The sequence below is a fragment of the Pseudorca crassidens genome, chromosome 2, assembly GCF_039906515.1.
Source record: "Pseudorca crassidens isolate mPseCra1 chromosome 2, mPseCra1.hap1, whole genome shotgun sequence".
Lineage (NCBI taxonomy): Eukaryota > Metazoa > Chordata > Mammalia > Artiodactyla > Delphinidae > Pseudorca > Pseudorca crassidens.
Genome location: NC_090297.1, coordinates 125,164,456 through 125,177,838, shown reverse-complemented (window position 1 = coordinate 125,177,838; position 13,383 = coordinate 125,164,456). Strand labels below are relative to the sequence as shown.

The 13,383-nt window shown below is 35.6% G+C and overlaps 1 protein-coding gene across 3 annotated transcripts in view; it reads left to right on the top strand.

Moving 5' to 3' along the window:
* The window catches only part of NME7 (NME/NM23 family member 7), a 259,579-nt gene that overhangs the window by 103,741 nt on the left and 142,455 nt on the right, over positions 1-13,383 (top strand). For all 3 annotated transcript variants that reach the window (XM_067728571.1, XM_067728572.1, XM_067728570.1), the window contains 2 exons: positions 2,069-2,133; positions 5,010-5,078. In XM_067728571.1, the coding sequence (XP_067584672.1) occupies positions 2,069-2,133; positions 5,010-5,078 (134 nt within the window). The remainder of the gene's footprint in view (positions 1-2,068; positions 2,134-5,009; positions 5,079-13,383) is intronic.

Genomic DNA, 13,383 nt, shown 5'->3' with positions numbered 1-13,383 from the left:
ACCAATGTAATATAGGGAGTTCATTCATTCCTTGATGATTTTTATTGCCGTTGGATATACTGTCTTCTCAAATGCTGATTAGCGTTCTGCTCTAAAATTCTGTTTCTATGTCCAGAATCATTCACTTTTTTCTTAATTTGGTTTCTTAGCTTGTTTTCTTCTTAAAAGTGCTATCATTCTTCTAGTTACTTAGACTCAAAACCTTTATTCCTTCATGTTCCCACTCTATGTTCACTTGAGTCTTGTTACTTTAGTCTTGTTACTTTTTGTTTGGAAATATCTTATATTCATTACTTCTTTATTTCTCTACTACTGCTATCCAAGTCTAGTCAGCACAGTAGATGACTTCAACGGCCTTTGCTATTCTTTCTATCCCTTATTCTTTTCTTCAGACCAGCTTGCCCATTATTATTACATTAGTAGTCTTCCTAAAATACTGTATTTATCCTGTATTCTCCTGTTCAACATTTTCAGTGATCCATTTCTTTTGGCAGTGTTTCTTTTCTTTTTTTTTTTTTTTGGCAGTGTTTCTTTTGAAGGAAAAATTTTCTCATGAATTCCCAGTGTTGACATAAAATATCTTAATTATAATGTAACTTAAATATACAACTAAATATAAATGCTTGCACATAAAATTGTATAACTAAAACAGTTTACAAATTCATTACAAACAAAACTATAAAATGGATAAAATTTAAGTTAACATTAATGTGACAAAAGATGTTTGCTGAAACGTAATCAGTAAGCTCAACGTGAATATGGTACTAAGTGCTCTGAGTTTGGCACAGACCTATTCTACTCTTTTATTTTTTTAATTAATTAATTAATTAGGTTGCACTGGGTCTTAGTTGCAGCAGGTGGGCTCCTTAGTTGCGGCATGCAAACTCTTAGTTGCAGCATGCATGTGGGATCTAGTTCCCTGACCAGGGATCGAACCCGGGCCCCCTGCATTGGGAGCTTGAAGTCTTAACCACTGCACCACCGGGCCTATTCTACTCTTGAAACTTCTGAGAAACCTTTGTTTCTACAGCATGTTATGGTATCATTTGGCCTTCACTTGGTACAAACATATCATTTAAGAAATAGATCTGTCCTTGTCTTTTTTTTTTTTTTCATCCCTCAGCCAGCTACAATTAAAATAGCCTATTTGGCAGCAGTAAGATAGTAAATAAAAATGCACATTCGGGCACTGATACTACTTGTTTTTTTGGGGTTATTAGGTGAACATCAAGATGATCCAGAATATGGAGTGTGTGTGTGTGTGTGTGTGTGTGTGTGTGTGTGTGTGTGTGTGAGATAGAGAGAGAGAGAGAGAGAATTTTAGTTCACTTGAAAAAAAGAAACTTAGGAGATTTTTATAGAGACTAATGGAATCTAAAAAATCAGTTCTAGACCTCCAGAGTCTACAAACACCATTATAAATGTTGCTATTCGTGGGATAAAGACCAAATTCCTCATGTTGATATCTAAGGCCTTTATCAATTTGGATTAAATCTCTTTTCCTTTTTTATCTTTTTCTTTTTTGACTTCTTACTATTCTGTACACATATTCACATTTTTCCCAGAATTATGCCTTGTCTCTTTTTATACCTCTGTCCCTATATAATGCCATCTACCTATAGCCTTTAAGGGCCAGTTCATGCTCTCATATCCCCTTGAAGCTTCTGTTCCCCTCTTCAGTTATAATTTGATATTTCTCCTTCTTTGAACGGCTCCTGTGAACTCCTTCTGTATCTGGTACTTGAACATTTCATTTTTTTTGGTAATATTACTTTAATTGTTTGATTTTCATATTCTTTACATCACTAGCCCTCAGGGTCCTTACAGGCAATAGTAACTTAAAAGTTTTTTGCTTAATCTTCAAGATCATTGTTGGTATTCCTGAAGCACTTTACTAAGTGAATCAAATGGGATTACAGTATTAGGGGTTTAGCTTCCCTCAGAAATATGTGATTCCTTCCTATAGAATGTAAGTAAAGTAATTTGATATAGAAAATTTGCATTTCTCTGAAACTAAAATGCCTTAGAAATTTTATATTTTTTGCCCTCATTTGTTCTGTATTTTCAGGACTGCTGGGAAAGATTCTGATGGCTATCCGAGATGCAGGTTTTGAAATTTCAGCTATGCAGATGGTAGGTAGTTTGCAATGGGTCATAACTTACTGAGGAAATGTGTTTTTTTTTTGAAGTATGCTTGAAAATTTTTTACACTGAATTTTCTCTGTGTACTTGTGAACTCAATGCATTAAAAATAAAAAGATATATTTGTTGAACTTGATAACCTTATAGTAAAAAAATATTTTGGAACTGACTTTACCCATATAATCTCTCACTAAGAGAACTAATATTCTAATGGTACATCTAATTTAAGCTTGTAAAGCAGGTTTATGTAATTCCTGGAACTTTAGTTGCAAAATAAATGCAGACTGAAACAATACATTTAGTTCCTCCAAACAAAATATAGAATTAAGCTAAGTAGTTATAATGAATTTTCTGTTGTCTGGATTTGTGACTAAGAAGAGAATCAATTCAGATTTTTCCCAGGACCTTTGCTGGTTTCTGGAGTTTCCCTCAGGATCTTCTTTGGAGTTAGCACATTTCAGCAGCCCCTCTCTTGGCAGTCATACCACTGGATCTCCGGAGTCCACAATCATTCAAAATTGCCCTGCTGGCACATTTCTAGGAAACCCTTCACTGAAGAAACAATATTAACTTCTATTGAGTCCTTCTATATCTTTGTGCTATCATTATCATTGCATTTGATGATAAATTGGGCACAAATTATTATAGGAATCAAATAATTTACATTTTACAATTGTTTTTTGTTTTTGTTTCATTTTTCCTCTTTTTTTGCATTAATGGGGATTTTTTTAATGATTCCATTTTATTTCCACTATTGATTTATTACTTATACCTCTAAAAATTTTTTTAGTGTTGTTTTAGGGTTTAAAATCATCTTTAATTAGTCTGTCTTTACATTTTACAATTTTTGAAGGCCAGCAAGTTTGCATTATTATGACAGTGAAATGCCAGTTTTGGAAAGAATTTTCTTACCAATATAATTTATTTGCTCTTTTTCTGAAAAGGAACTGCTTTTGATTTCTATGAAGTCTTAGGATCACCCAAAATCAGAGGTCAGGACACTAACTGAGGTTCTGCCTATTTTGTATCCCAGATTGGTGGGAACGTTAATAAGCTGAGAAAAGATCAGAAATACCAGCTAGTTTACAGAGTTATCAGGCACAACTTGGAGACTGATGAGGAAGTTAATAATTGAAGAATCTTAGCCAGGACTATAATGAAATTGTTAGCCAAAACGTTCTCAAAGTATTAGCTTGGTGATGTAGTTGCAGGGTTATAGGACCTAAGCCTCCTTAAGTAGTAATCCTTGTGGAAATTTTAGAATTAATCATTGATCTAACTCTAGGCCTACAACCTAGAATAGTGATTGTCCATAGTAGGTGCTCAGTGAAAAAAAATAATTACAAAAAAAGAATCAATTGAACTTACGGGGGAGGCATGGTAGTTTAGTGGCAATCGTGTTGTGATTTTTGGAATCAGAAAGCTCTATTTCTGAATCATGTGTCTTCTGCTTTCTAGGTATGTGAACTTGGCCAGATTTTAAGCATTCTTATCTTCAGTTTTCTCAGCTAGGCAATGAGAATATTATTTGCCTCAATGGACTATTTCATGGAATAAATGAAATAACCCTACACAATACTTTGTAGAATTTCCAGTACAAGTTACTAAGTATTTAATAAATTATATTTTCTGTTATTATTTTATGGTATTAGTAATATAAGAATTTGTATGAATATCAAATAATATACTGAAATCAAACAAAATTCCCTCCCTGTAATAGTTATGTTGCCTATGAAAATAAATCTTCCTAGTTTGAACTATTGTCTTGGTAGACAGAAACTTCTTAGTGATCTTCAATCCTGGCAACAATAAAGAAGCAAAGTAGGGAGGAAAACAAAATTGGGAAGTCTGAGGCTATTTTTTAAAAATTTAAGGTTCTGGTTCTTGAGATGGTAGAACTTAATGAAATTTTATTTCTAAGTTTGAATCCAGCCTGGATAAGAATGACTCATGTAGGTTTACCTTATTAGCATATTCTGACAATTCTTTTTGAAGAGGAGTGGGATTTCCAGATGAATGGTGTCAGTGCTTTATTATGAGCCAGACTAGGGATTTTTCTGAATGCTTGGGAGGAAAAGGGTATTATTTCCAGCCCCCTCTACAAAATTTGAAGAACTTTTCTTTAGTAATATTTCTTTAAAAAATTTTTTTTAATTTATTTTTATTTATTCATTTATTTTTACATCTTTATTGGAGTATAATTGCTTTACAATGTTGTGTTAGTTTCTGCTGTACAACAAAGCAAATCAGCTATATGTATAAATATATCCCCATATCCCCTCCCTCCCACCCTCCCTATCCCACCCCTCTAGGTCGTCACAAAGCATCGAGCTGATCTCCCTGTGCTTCTTATTTGTGCCACTAATCTATCGATAAACAACATTACATTGTATAGATACATACGTCGTTTCTGTACCAGGAATGAGGTTTTATTCAGCGAGGTAGAGTGTAGTGGTTGAGAGTATGGTCAGTGAGATCAGACTGCTTAAGATGGAATGCCAAGTACTGAAGGCTACATAACCCCTCTGAGTCTTCACCTCATCTGTAAATGGGGGCTATTAACATTACTTACCTTGTAGGGTGATTTTTATGATTAACTGAGATGATGTACCTACAGGACCTAGAACAATGCTTGATATATTTAAGTACTCAAATGTTATAAATAATTTTTTATTTTTAATAAACAATAATTTGTTATTGATGATCTGAACTTTAACACTTTAACACTTTTTCTTCAAAGATTGTTTAATTTGTTCAAGGTTTACATTTTAAAGGAAATATATCCAAGAGATCATAAATGTTGAGTGCTAAGTGTGGCTCATTCTGTTGTGTTGGTTGGCTTATGTTTTTTTTTTTTTTAAATATAGTTCAACATGGATCGAGTTAATGTTGAAGAGTTTTATGAAATTTATAAAGGAGTCGTGTCTGAGTATAACGTAAGTATCAAAATAAATGTAAAGCATTGGTACTGAAAACAACTTGTGTATCTCAAATCTTGTAGATCTCAGTATAATTTATAATCATGAAAGTATTGCTTGAAGTATTCATGATTCTGCCAATTGCCAACTGATCATACCAGTGACTGAGGCATTTTTTATCCCTCAGAGCCACTGGGTCAGTTTTAAAAATATGATGCTATTTCATTTATGAAACAAAAATATACAGGAATCAAAAAACACTTTGCTGAGATATTGACACATTTTGATATTATCTATGAACATGATAAAATTCTCAGGGTGGAAGACTGTCCAAAATGCTTTAAAAAGTTGAGAGCAAATAGTTCTTAATGTAACTTCATAGCGGTAGTTAGTGTCTACTTAATGCTACAAATGCAGATAGAATCATCTGACAATGCGATAGAGACTGAAGAAATGGTTAGACTTAAAGGGAGTTGTTTAGAGGGCAGTGAAATTCATTCTTGAAAACAAGACTATATTCAGATAAACTGAATGTTGTTTCTTAAAATAATACATGATAGATATTTAATCAAAGTTAGTTTCTTTTGCCTTTTATCAAATTAGATACGTTTGTGCTGGTGGCCTCCCTCATCCCCCACATTATTTTATAGAGAATTTTGGCTTTCTTTTTTTGCATAAAGTTCACTATTCCTGACAATGAAACTAGATTCCCTTCTCCTCACTTCTCTATGCCCTTTCCTTTCAACCTACTTTAAGAAATGACCTGAGCCTTTGTCTTATTTAGCCCTACATAGTAAAGACCAATAATGAGATATTATATTTTGCATTCAGCATACTGGTAGTGATCCACCCTTCTTTAGAGGAACCAGTGTTCTTTTGCTGTAGGTTATCGAACTTTAATCTTGTTAGCTTCCTGATTTTAGAGTTATGCTCTTTCTTTTCTTAAATGGAAGAAATTTTAAAATGTTCTTATTTTTTTATTAATTTATTTTTAAATTTTTAAAATTTTCATTTTATATTGGAGTATAGTTGATTTACAATGTGGTGTCAGTTTCAAGTATACAGCAAAGTGATTCAGTTATACATATACATATATCTATTCTTGTCCAGATTCTTTTCCCATTCAGGTTATTACAGATTATTGAGTAGAGTTCCCTGAGCTATAAAATAAGTCCTTGTTGGTTATCTATTTTATATATTGTAGTGTGTGTATATGTTAATCCCAAATTCCTAATTTATCTCTCCCCCCCCCCCCGTTTCCCTTTCGGTAACAGTAAGTGTGTTTTCTAAATCTGTGAGTCTGTTTCTGTTTTGTAAGGAAGTTCATTTGTATCATTTTTTTAGATTCCACATACAAGTGATATCATACGATGTTTGTCTTTTTCTGTCTGACTATGCTACAATTTTTGATGACAATTTGTATGCTTTCAATTAAATTTATTACCTCATCTCAAATTCTTAGCGCTTATGAATTTAGCTATTACCTATTATTTTTATTTTTTTTAACATCTCTGTTAGAGTATAATTGCTTTACAATGGAGTGTTAGTTTCTGCTGTATAACAAAGTGAATCAGCTATACGTATACATATATCCCCATATCCCCTCCCTCTTGAGTCTCCCTCCCACCCTCCCTAGCCAACGACTCTAGGTGGACACAAAGCCCAAGCTGATCTCCCTGTGCTATGTGGCTGCTTTCCACTAGCTATCTATTTTACATTTGATAGTGTATCTATGTCCATGCTACTTTCTAACTTCGTCCCAGCTTACACTTCCCCCTCCCTGTGTCTTCAAGTCCATTCTCTACATCTGTGTCTTTATTCCTGTCCTGCCCCTAGGTTCTTCAGAACCTTTTTTTTTTTTTAGATTGCATATATATGTGTTATCATATGGTATTTGTTTTTCTCTTTCTGACTGACTTCACTCTATATGACAGTCTCTAGGTCCATCCACCTCACTACAAATAACTCAATTTCGTTTCTTTTTATGGCTGAGTAATACTCCATTGCATATATGTGTCACATCTTCTTTATCCATTCATCTGTCGATGGACACTTAGGTTGCTTCCATGTCCTGGCTATTGTAAATAGAGCTGCAGTGAACACTGTGGTACATGACTCTTTTTAAATTATGGTTTTCTTAGGGTATATGCCCAGTAGTGGGATTGCTGGGTCGTATGGTAGTTCTATTTTTAGCTTTTTAAGAACTATACTGTTCTCCATAGTGGCTGTATCAATTTACATTCCCACCAACAGTGCAAGAGAGTTCCCTTTTCTCCACATCCTCTCCAGCATTTATTGTTTGTAAATTTTTTGATGATGGCCATTCTGACTGGTGTGAGGTAATAGTTCACTGTAGTTTTGATTTGCATTTCTCTAATGATTAGTGATGTTGAGCATCCTTTCATGTGTTTGTTGCCAGTCTGTATATCTTCTGCCCATTTTTGGATTGGGTTGTTTGTTTTTTTGATGTTGAGCTGCATGAGCTGCTTGTAAATTTTGGAGATTAATCCTTTGTCGTTGCTTCATTTGCAAATATTTTCTTCCATTCTGAGGGTTGTCTTTTTGTCTTGTTTATGATGTCTTTTGCTGTGCAGAAGCTTTTAGGGTTCATTAGGTCCCATTTGTTTAGTTTTGTTTTTATTTCCATTTCTCTAGGGGGTAGGTCAAAAAGAATCTTGCTGTGATTTATGTCAAAGAGTGTTCTGCCTATGTTTTCCTCTAAGAGTTTTACAGTATCTGGCCTTACATTTAGGGCTTTAAGCCATTTTGAGTTTATTTTTGTGTATCGTGTTAGGGAGTGTTCTAATTTCATTCTTCTACATGTAGCTGTCCAGTTTTCCCAGCACCAATTATTGGAGAGGCTGTCTTTTCTCCATTGTATATTCTTGCCTCCTTTATCAAAAATAAGTGACCATATGTGTGTGGGTTTATCTCTGGGCTTTCTATCCTGTTCCATTGATATATATTTCTGTCTTTGTGCCAGTACCATACTTTCTTGATTACTGTAGCTTTGTAGTATAGTCTGAAGTCAGGGAGCCTGATTCCTCCAGCTCTGCTTTTCTTTCTCAAAATTGCTTTGTCTATTCAGGGTCTTTTGTGTTTCCATACAAATTGTGAAATTTTTTGTTACAGTTCTGTGAAAGATGCCATTGGTAGCTTGATAGGAATTGCAGTTGAATCTGTAGATTGCTTTGGGTAGTATAGTCATTTTCACAATGTTGATTCTTCCAATCCAAGAACATGGTATATCTGCATCTGTTTGTATCATCTTTAATTTCTTTCATCAGTGTCTTATAGTTTTCTGCATACAGATCTTCTGTCTTCTTAGGTAGGTTTATTCCTAGATATTTTATTCTTTTTGTTGTAGTGGTAAATGGGAATGTTTCCTTATTTCTCTTTCAGATTTTTCATCATTAGTGTATAGGAATGCCAGAGATTTCTGTGCATTAAATTTTGTATCCTGCTACTTTACCAGATTCATTGATTAGCTCTAGTAGTTTTCTGGTAGCATCTTTAGGATTCTCTATGTATAGTATCACGTCATCTGCAAACAGTAACTGTTTTACTTCTTCTTTTCCGATTTGGATTCCTTTTACTTATTTTTCTTCTCTGATTGCTGTGGCTAAAACTTCCAAAACTATGTAGAATAATAGTGGTGAGAGTGGGCAACCTTGTTGTTCCTGATCTTAGTGGAAATGGTTTCAGTTTTTCACCATTGAGAACGATGGTGGCTGTGGGTTTGTCATATATGGCCTTTAGTATGTTGAGGTAGGTTCCCTCTCTGCCTACTTTCTGGAGAGTTTTTATCATAAATGGGTGTTGAATTTTGTCAAAAGCTTTTTCTGCGTCTATTGAGATGATCATATGGTTTTTCTCCTTCAATTTGTTAATACAAATCACATTGATTGATTTGCATATATTGAAGAATCCTTGCTTTCCTGGGATAAACCCCACTTGATCATGGTGTATGATCCTTTCAATATGCTGTTGGTTTCTGTTTGCTAGTATTTTGTTGAGGATTTTTGCATGTGTGTTCATTAGTGATATTGGCCTGTAGTTTTTTTGTTTGTGACATCTTTGTCTGATTTTCGTATCAGGGTGATGGTGGCCTTATAGAATGAGTTTGGGGGTGTTCCTCCCTCTGTTATATTTTGGAAGAGTTTGAGAAGGATAAGTGTTAGCTCTTGTGTAAATGTTAGAATTCGCCTGTGAAGCCATCTTGTCCTGGGCTTTTGTTTGTTGGAAGATTTTTAATTTCAATTTCAGTGCTTGAGATTGGTCTGTTTATATTTTCTGTTTCTTCTTGGTTCAGTCTTGGAAGGTTGTACTTTTCTAAGAATTTGTCCATTTCTTCCAGGTTTTCCATTTTATTGGTATATAGTTGTTTTTAGTAATCTCTCATGATCCTTTGTATTTCTGCAGTGTCAGTTGTTAGTTCTCTTTTTTCATTTCTAAATCTATTGATTTGAGTCTTCTCCCTTTTTTCTTGATGAGTCTTGCTAATGGTTTATCAATTTTGTTTATCTTCTCAAAGAACCAGTTTTACGTTTTATTGATCCTTGCTATTGTTTCCTTCATTTCTTTTTCATTTATTTCTGGTCTGATCTTTATCAGTTCTTTCCTTCTGCTAGCTTTGGGTTTTTTTTGTTCTTCTTTCTCTAATTGCTTAAGGTGTAAAGTTAGGTTGTTTATTTGAGGTTTTTCTTTTTCCTCGAGGTAGGATTGTGTTGCTATAAACTTCCTTCTTAGAACTGCTTTTGCTGCTTCAAATAGGTTTTGGGTCATCGTGTTTTCATTGTCATATTTTTCTAGGTGTTTTTTGATTTCCTCTTTGATTTCTTCAGTGATCTCTTGGTTATTTAATAGCATATTGTTTAGCCTCCATCTGTTTGTATTCTTTACATATTTTTTCCTGTAGTTGATATCTACTTTCATAGTGTTGTGGTTAGAAAAGATACTTGATACGATTTCAATTTTCTTAAATTTACCAAGTCTTGATGTGTGACCCAAGATATGATCTATCCTGGAGAACATTCCATGAGCACTTGAGAAGAAAGTGTATTCTGTTGTTTTTGGATGGAATGTTCTATAAATATCTATTAAGTCCATCTTGTTTAATGTGTCTTTTAAAGCTTGTGTTTCCTTATTTATTTTCATCTTGGATGATCTGTCCATGGTGAAAGTGGGGTGTTAAAGTCCTCTACTATTATTTTGTTATTGTTGATTTCCCCTTTTATGGCTGTTAGCATTTGCCCTATATATTGAGGTGCTCCTATGTTGGGTGTATAAATAGTTACAATTGTTATATCTTCTTCTTAGATTGATCCCTTGATCATTATGTAGTGTCCTTCTTTGTCTCTTGTAATATTCTTTATTTTAAAGTCTATTGTGTCTGATATGAGAATTGCTACTCCAGCTTTCTTTTGATTACCGTTTGAATGGAATATCTTTTTCCATCCCCTCACTTTCAGTCTGTATGTGTCCTAGGTCTGAAGTGGGTCTCTTGTAGACAGCCTAGATACAGGTTTTGTTTTTGTATGCTTTCAGCTTTCTGTGTCTTTTGGTTGGAGTATTTAATCCGTTTACATTTAAGGTAATTATTGATATGTATGTTCCTATTACCGTTTTCTTAATTGTTTTGGGTTTGTTATTGTAGGTCTTTTCCTTCTCTTGTGTTTCCTGCCTATAGAAGTTTCATTAGCATTGGTTGTAAAGCTGGTTTGGTGGTGCTGAATTCTCTTAACTTTTGCTTGTCTGTAAAGGTTTTAATTTCCCCATTGAATCTGAATGTGGTCCTTGCTGGGTAGAGTAATCTTTTTTTTTTTAACATCTTTTTTGGAGTATAATTGCTTTACAATGGTGTGTTAGTTTCTGCTTTATAACCAAGTGAATCAGCCATACATATACATATATCCCCATATCTCCTCACTGTTGCATCTCCCTCCCTCCTGGATAGAGTTATCTTGGTTGTAGGTTTGTCCCTTTCATCACTTTAAATATGTCCTGCCACACCCATCTGGCTTCCAGAGTTTCTGCTGAAAGATTAGCTGTTAACCTTATGGGAATTTCCTTGTATGTTATTTGTTGCTTTTCTCTTGCTGCTTTTAATATTTTTCCTTTGTATCTAATTTTTGATAGCTTTATAAATATGTGTCTTGGTGTGTTTCTCCTTGGATTTATCTTGTATGGGACTCTCTGTGCTTCCTGGACTTGATTGACTACTTCCTTTCCCGTATTAGGGAATTTTTCAACTATAATCTATTCAAATATTTTCTCAGTCCTTTTTCTCTTCTTCTTCTGGGACCCCTATAATTTGAATTTTGGGGCATTTAATGTTGTCCCAGAGGTCTCTGAGAATGTCCTCAATTCTTTTCTCTTTATTCTGCTCTGTGGTAGTTATTTCCACTATTTTATCTTCCAGGTCACTTATCCATTTTCTGCCTCAGTTATTCTGCTTTTGATTCCTTGTAGAGAATTTTTAATTTCATTTATTTCGTTGTTCATCATTGTTTGCTGTTTAGTTCTTCTAGGTCCTTGTTTAACGTTTCTTGTATTTTCTCCATTCTATTTCCATGATTTTTATCATCTTAACTATAATTACTCTGAATTCTTTTTCTGGTAGACTGTTTATTTCATCTTCATTTGTTTGGCCTGGTGGGTTTTTACCTTACTCCTTCATCTGCTATGTGTTTCTCTATCTTCTCATTTTGATTAACTTACCTTGTTTGGGGTCTCCTTTTCGCAGGCTGCAGGTTTGTAGTTCCCGTAGTTTTTGGTGTCTGCCCCCAGTGGCTAAGGTTTGTTCAGTGGGTTGTGTAGGCTTACTCGTGCAGGGGACTGCAGCCTGTGTTCTGGTGGATGAGGCTGGATCTTGCCTTTCTGATGGGAGGGACCACATCTGGTGGTGTGGTTTGGGGTGTCTGTGAGCTTATTATGATTTTAGGCAGCCTATCTGCTAATGTGTGGGGTTGTGTTCCTGTCTTGCTAGTTGTTTGGCATGGGCATCCTGGTCGTAGAGTGGAGCTGGTAATTGAGTGGAGCTGGGTCTTAGTGTTGAAACAGAGATCTCTGGGAGAGCTCTCGCTGATTGATATTATGTGGGGCTGGGAGGTCCTTGGGGGACCAGTGTCCTGAAGTCAGCCTCCCACCTCAGAGGCTCAGGCCTGACACCCAACCAGAGCACCAAGACCCTGTCAACCAGATGTCTCGGAAGAAAAGGAAGGAAAAAAGAAAGAAAGAAAAACTAAATAAATAAAATAATTAAAATATATTATTAAAATACAAATATTAAAATGTTATAAAAATCCAAAAGAAAGAAGAGAGCAACCAAACCAATAAACTAATCCACCAATGATAACAAGCGCTAAAAACTATACTAAAACAAGAAAGAACAAGAAAAAAACGGACAGAATCCTAGGACAAATGGTAAAAGCAAACCTATACGGACAAAATCACACAAGAAGCATACACACACACACTCCCAAAAAGAGAAGAAGGGAGGGAAAAAAGAAAAAATATATATATAATAGGAAGAGAGCAACCAAATCAATAAACAAATCTACCAGTGATAATAAGCTCTAAGTACTAAACTAAGATAAACATAAAACCAGAAACAAATTGATGCAGAAAGCAACCCCCAAGTCTACAGTTATTCCCAAAGTCTACTGCCTCAGTTTTGGGATGATCCATTGCCTATTCAGGTATTCCAGAGGCGCAGGGTACATCAAGTTGATTGCGGGGATTTAATCTGTTGCTCTTGAGGCTGCTGGGAGAGATTTCCCTTTCTCTTCTTTGTTTGCACAGCTCCTGGGGTTCAGCTTTGGATTTGGCCCCGTCTCTGCGTGTGGGTCGCCCTCTGGCATCTGTTCTTCGCCCAGACAGGATGGGGTTAAAGGAGTGGCTGATTAGGGGGTTCTGGCTCACTCAGGCCAGGGGCAGGGACGGGTTCAGAATGCAGGGCGAGCCTGCAGCAGAGGAGGCTGGCGTGACGTTTCACCAGCCTGAGGTGCACCATGTGTTTTCCGGGAAAGTTGTCCCTGGATCACGGGACCCTGGCAGTGGTGGGTTGCACAGGCTCCTGGGAGAGGAGGTGTGGATAGTGACTTGTGCTTGCACACAGGCTTCTTGGTGGCTGCAGCAGCAGCCTTAGCATTTCATGCCCACCTCTGCTGTCTGTGCTGATAGCTGTGGTTCACACCCTTCTCTGGAGCTCATTTAGGCAGTGATCTGAATCCCCTCTCCTCGTGCACCCCGAAACATTTGTCTCTTGCCTCTTAAGCAGTTCCAGACTTTTTCTGGACTCCCTCCCTGCTAGCTGTGGTGA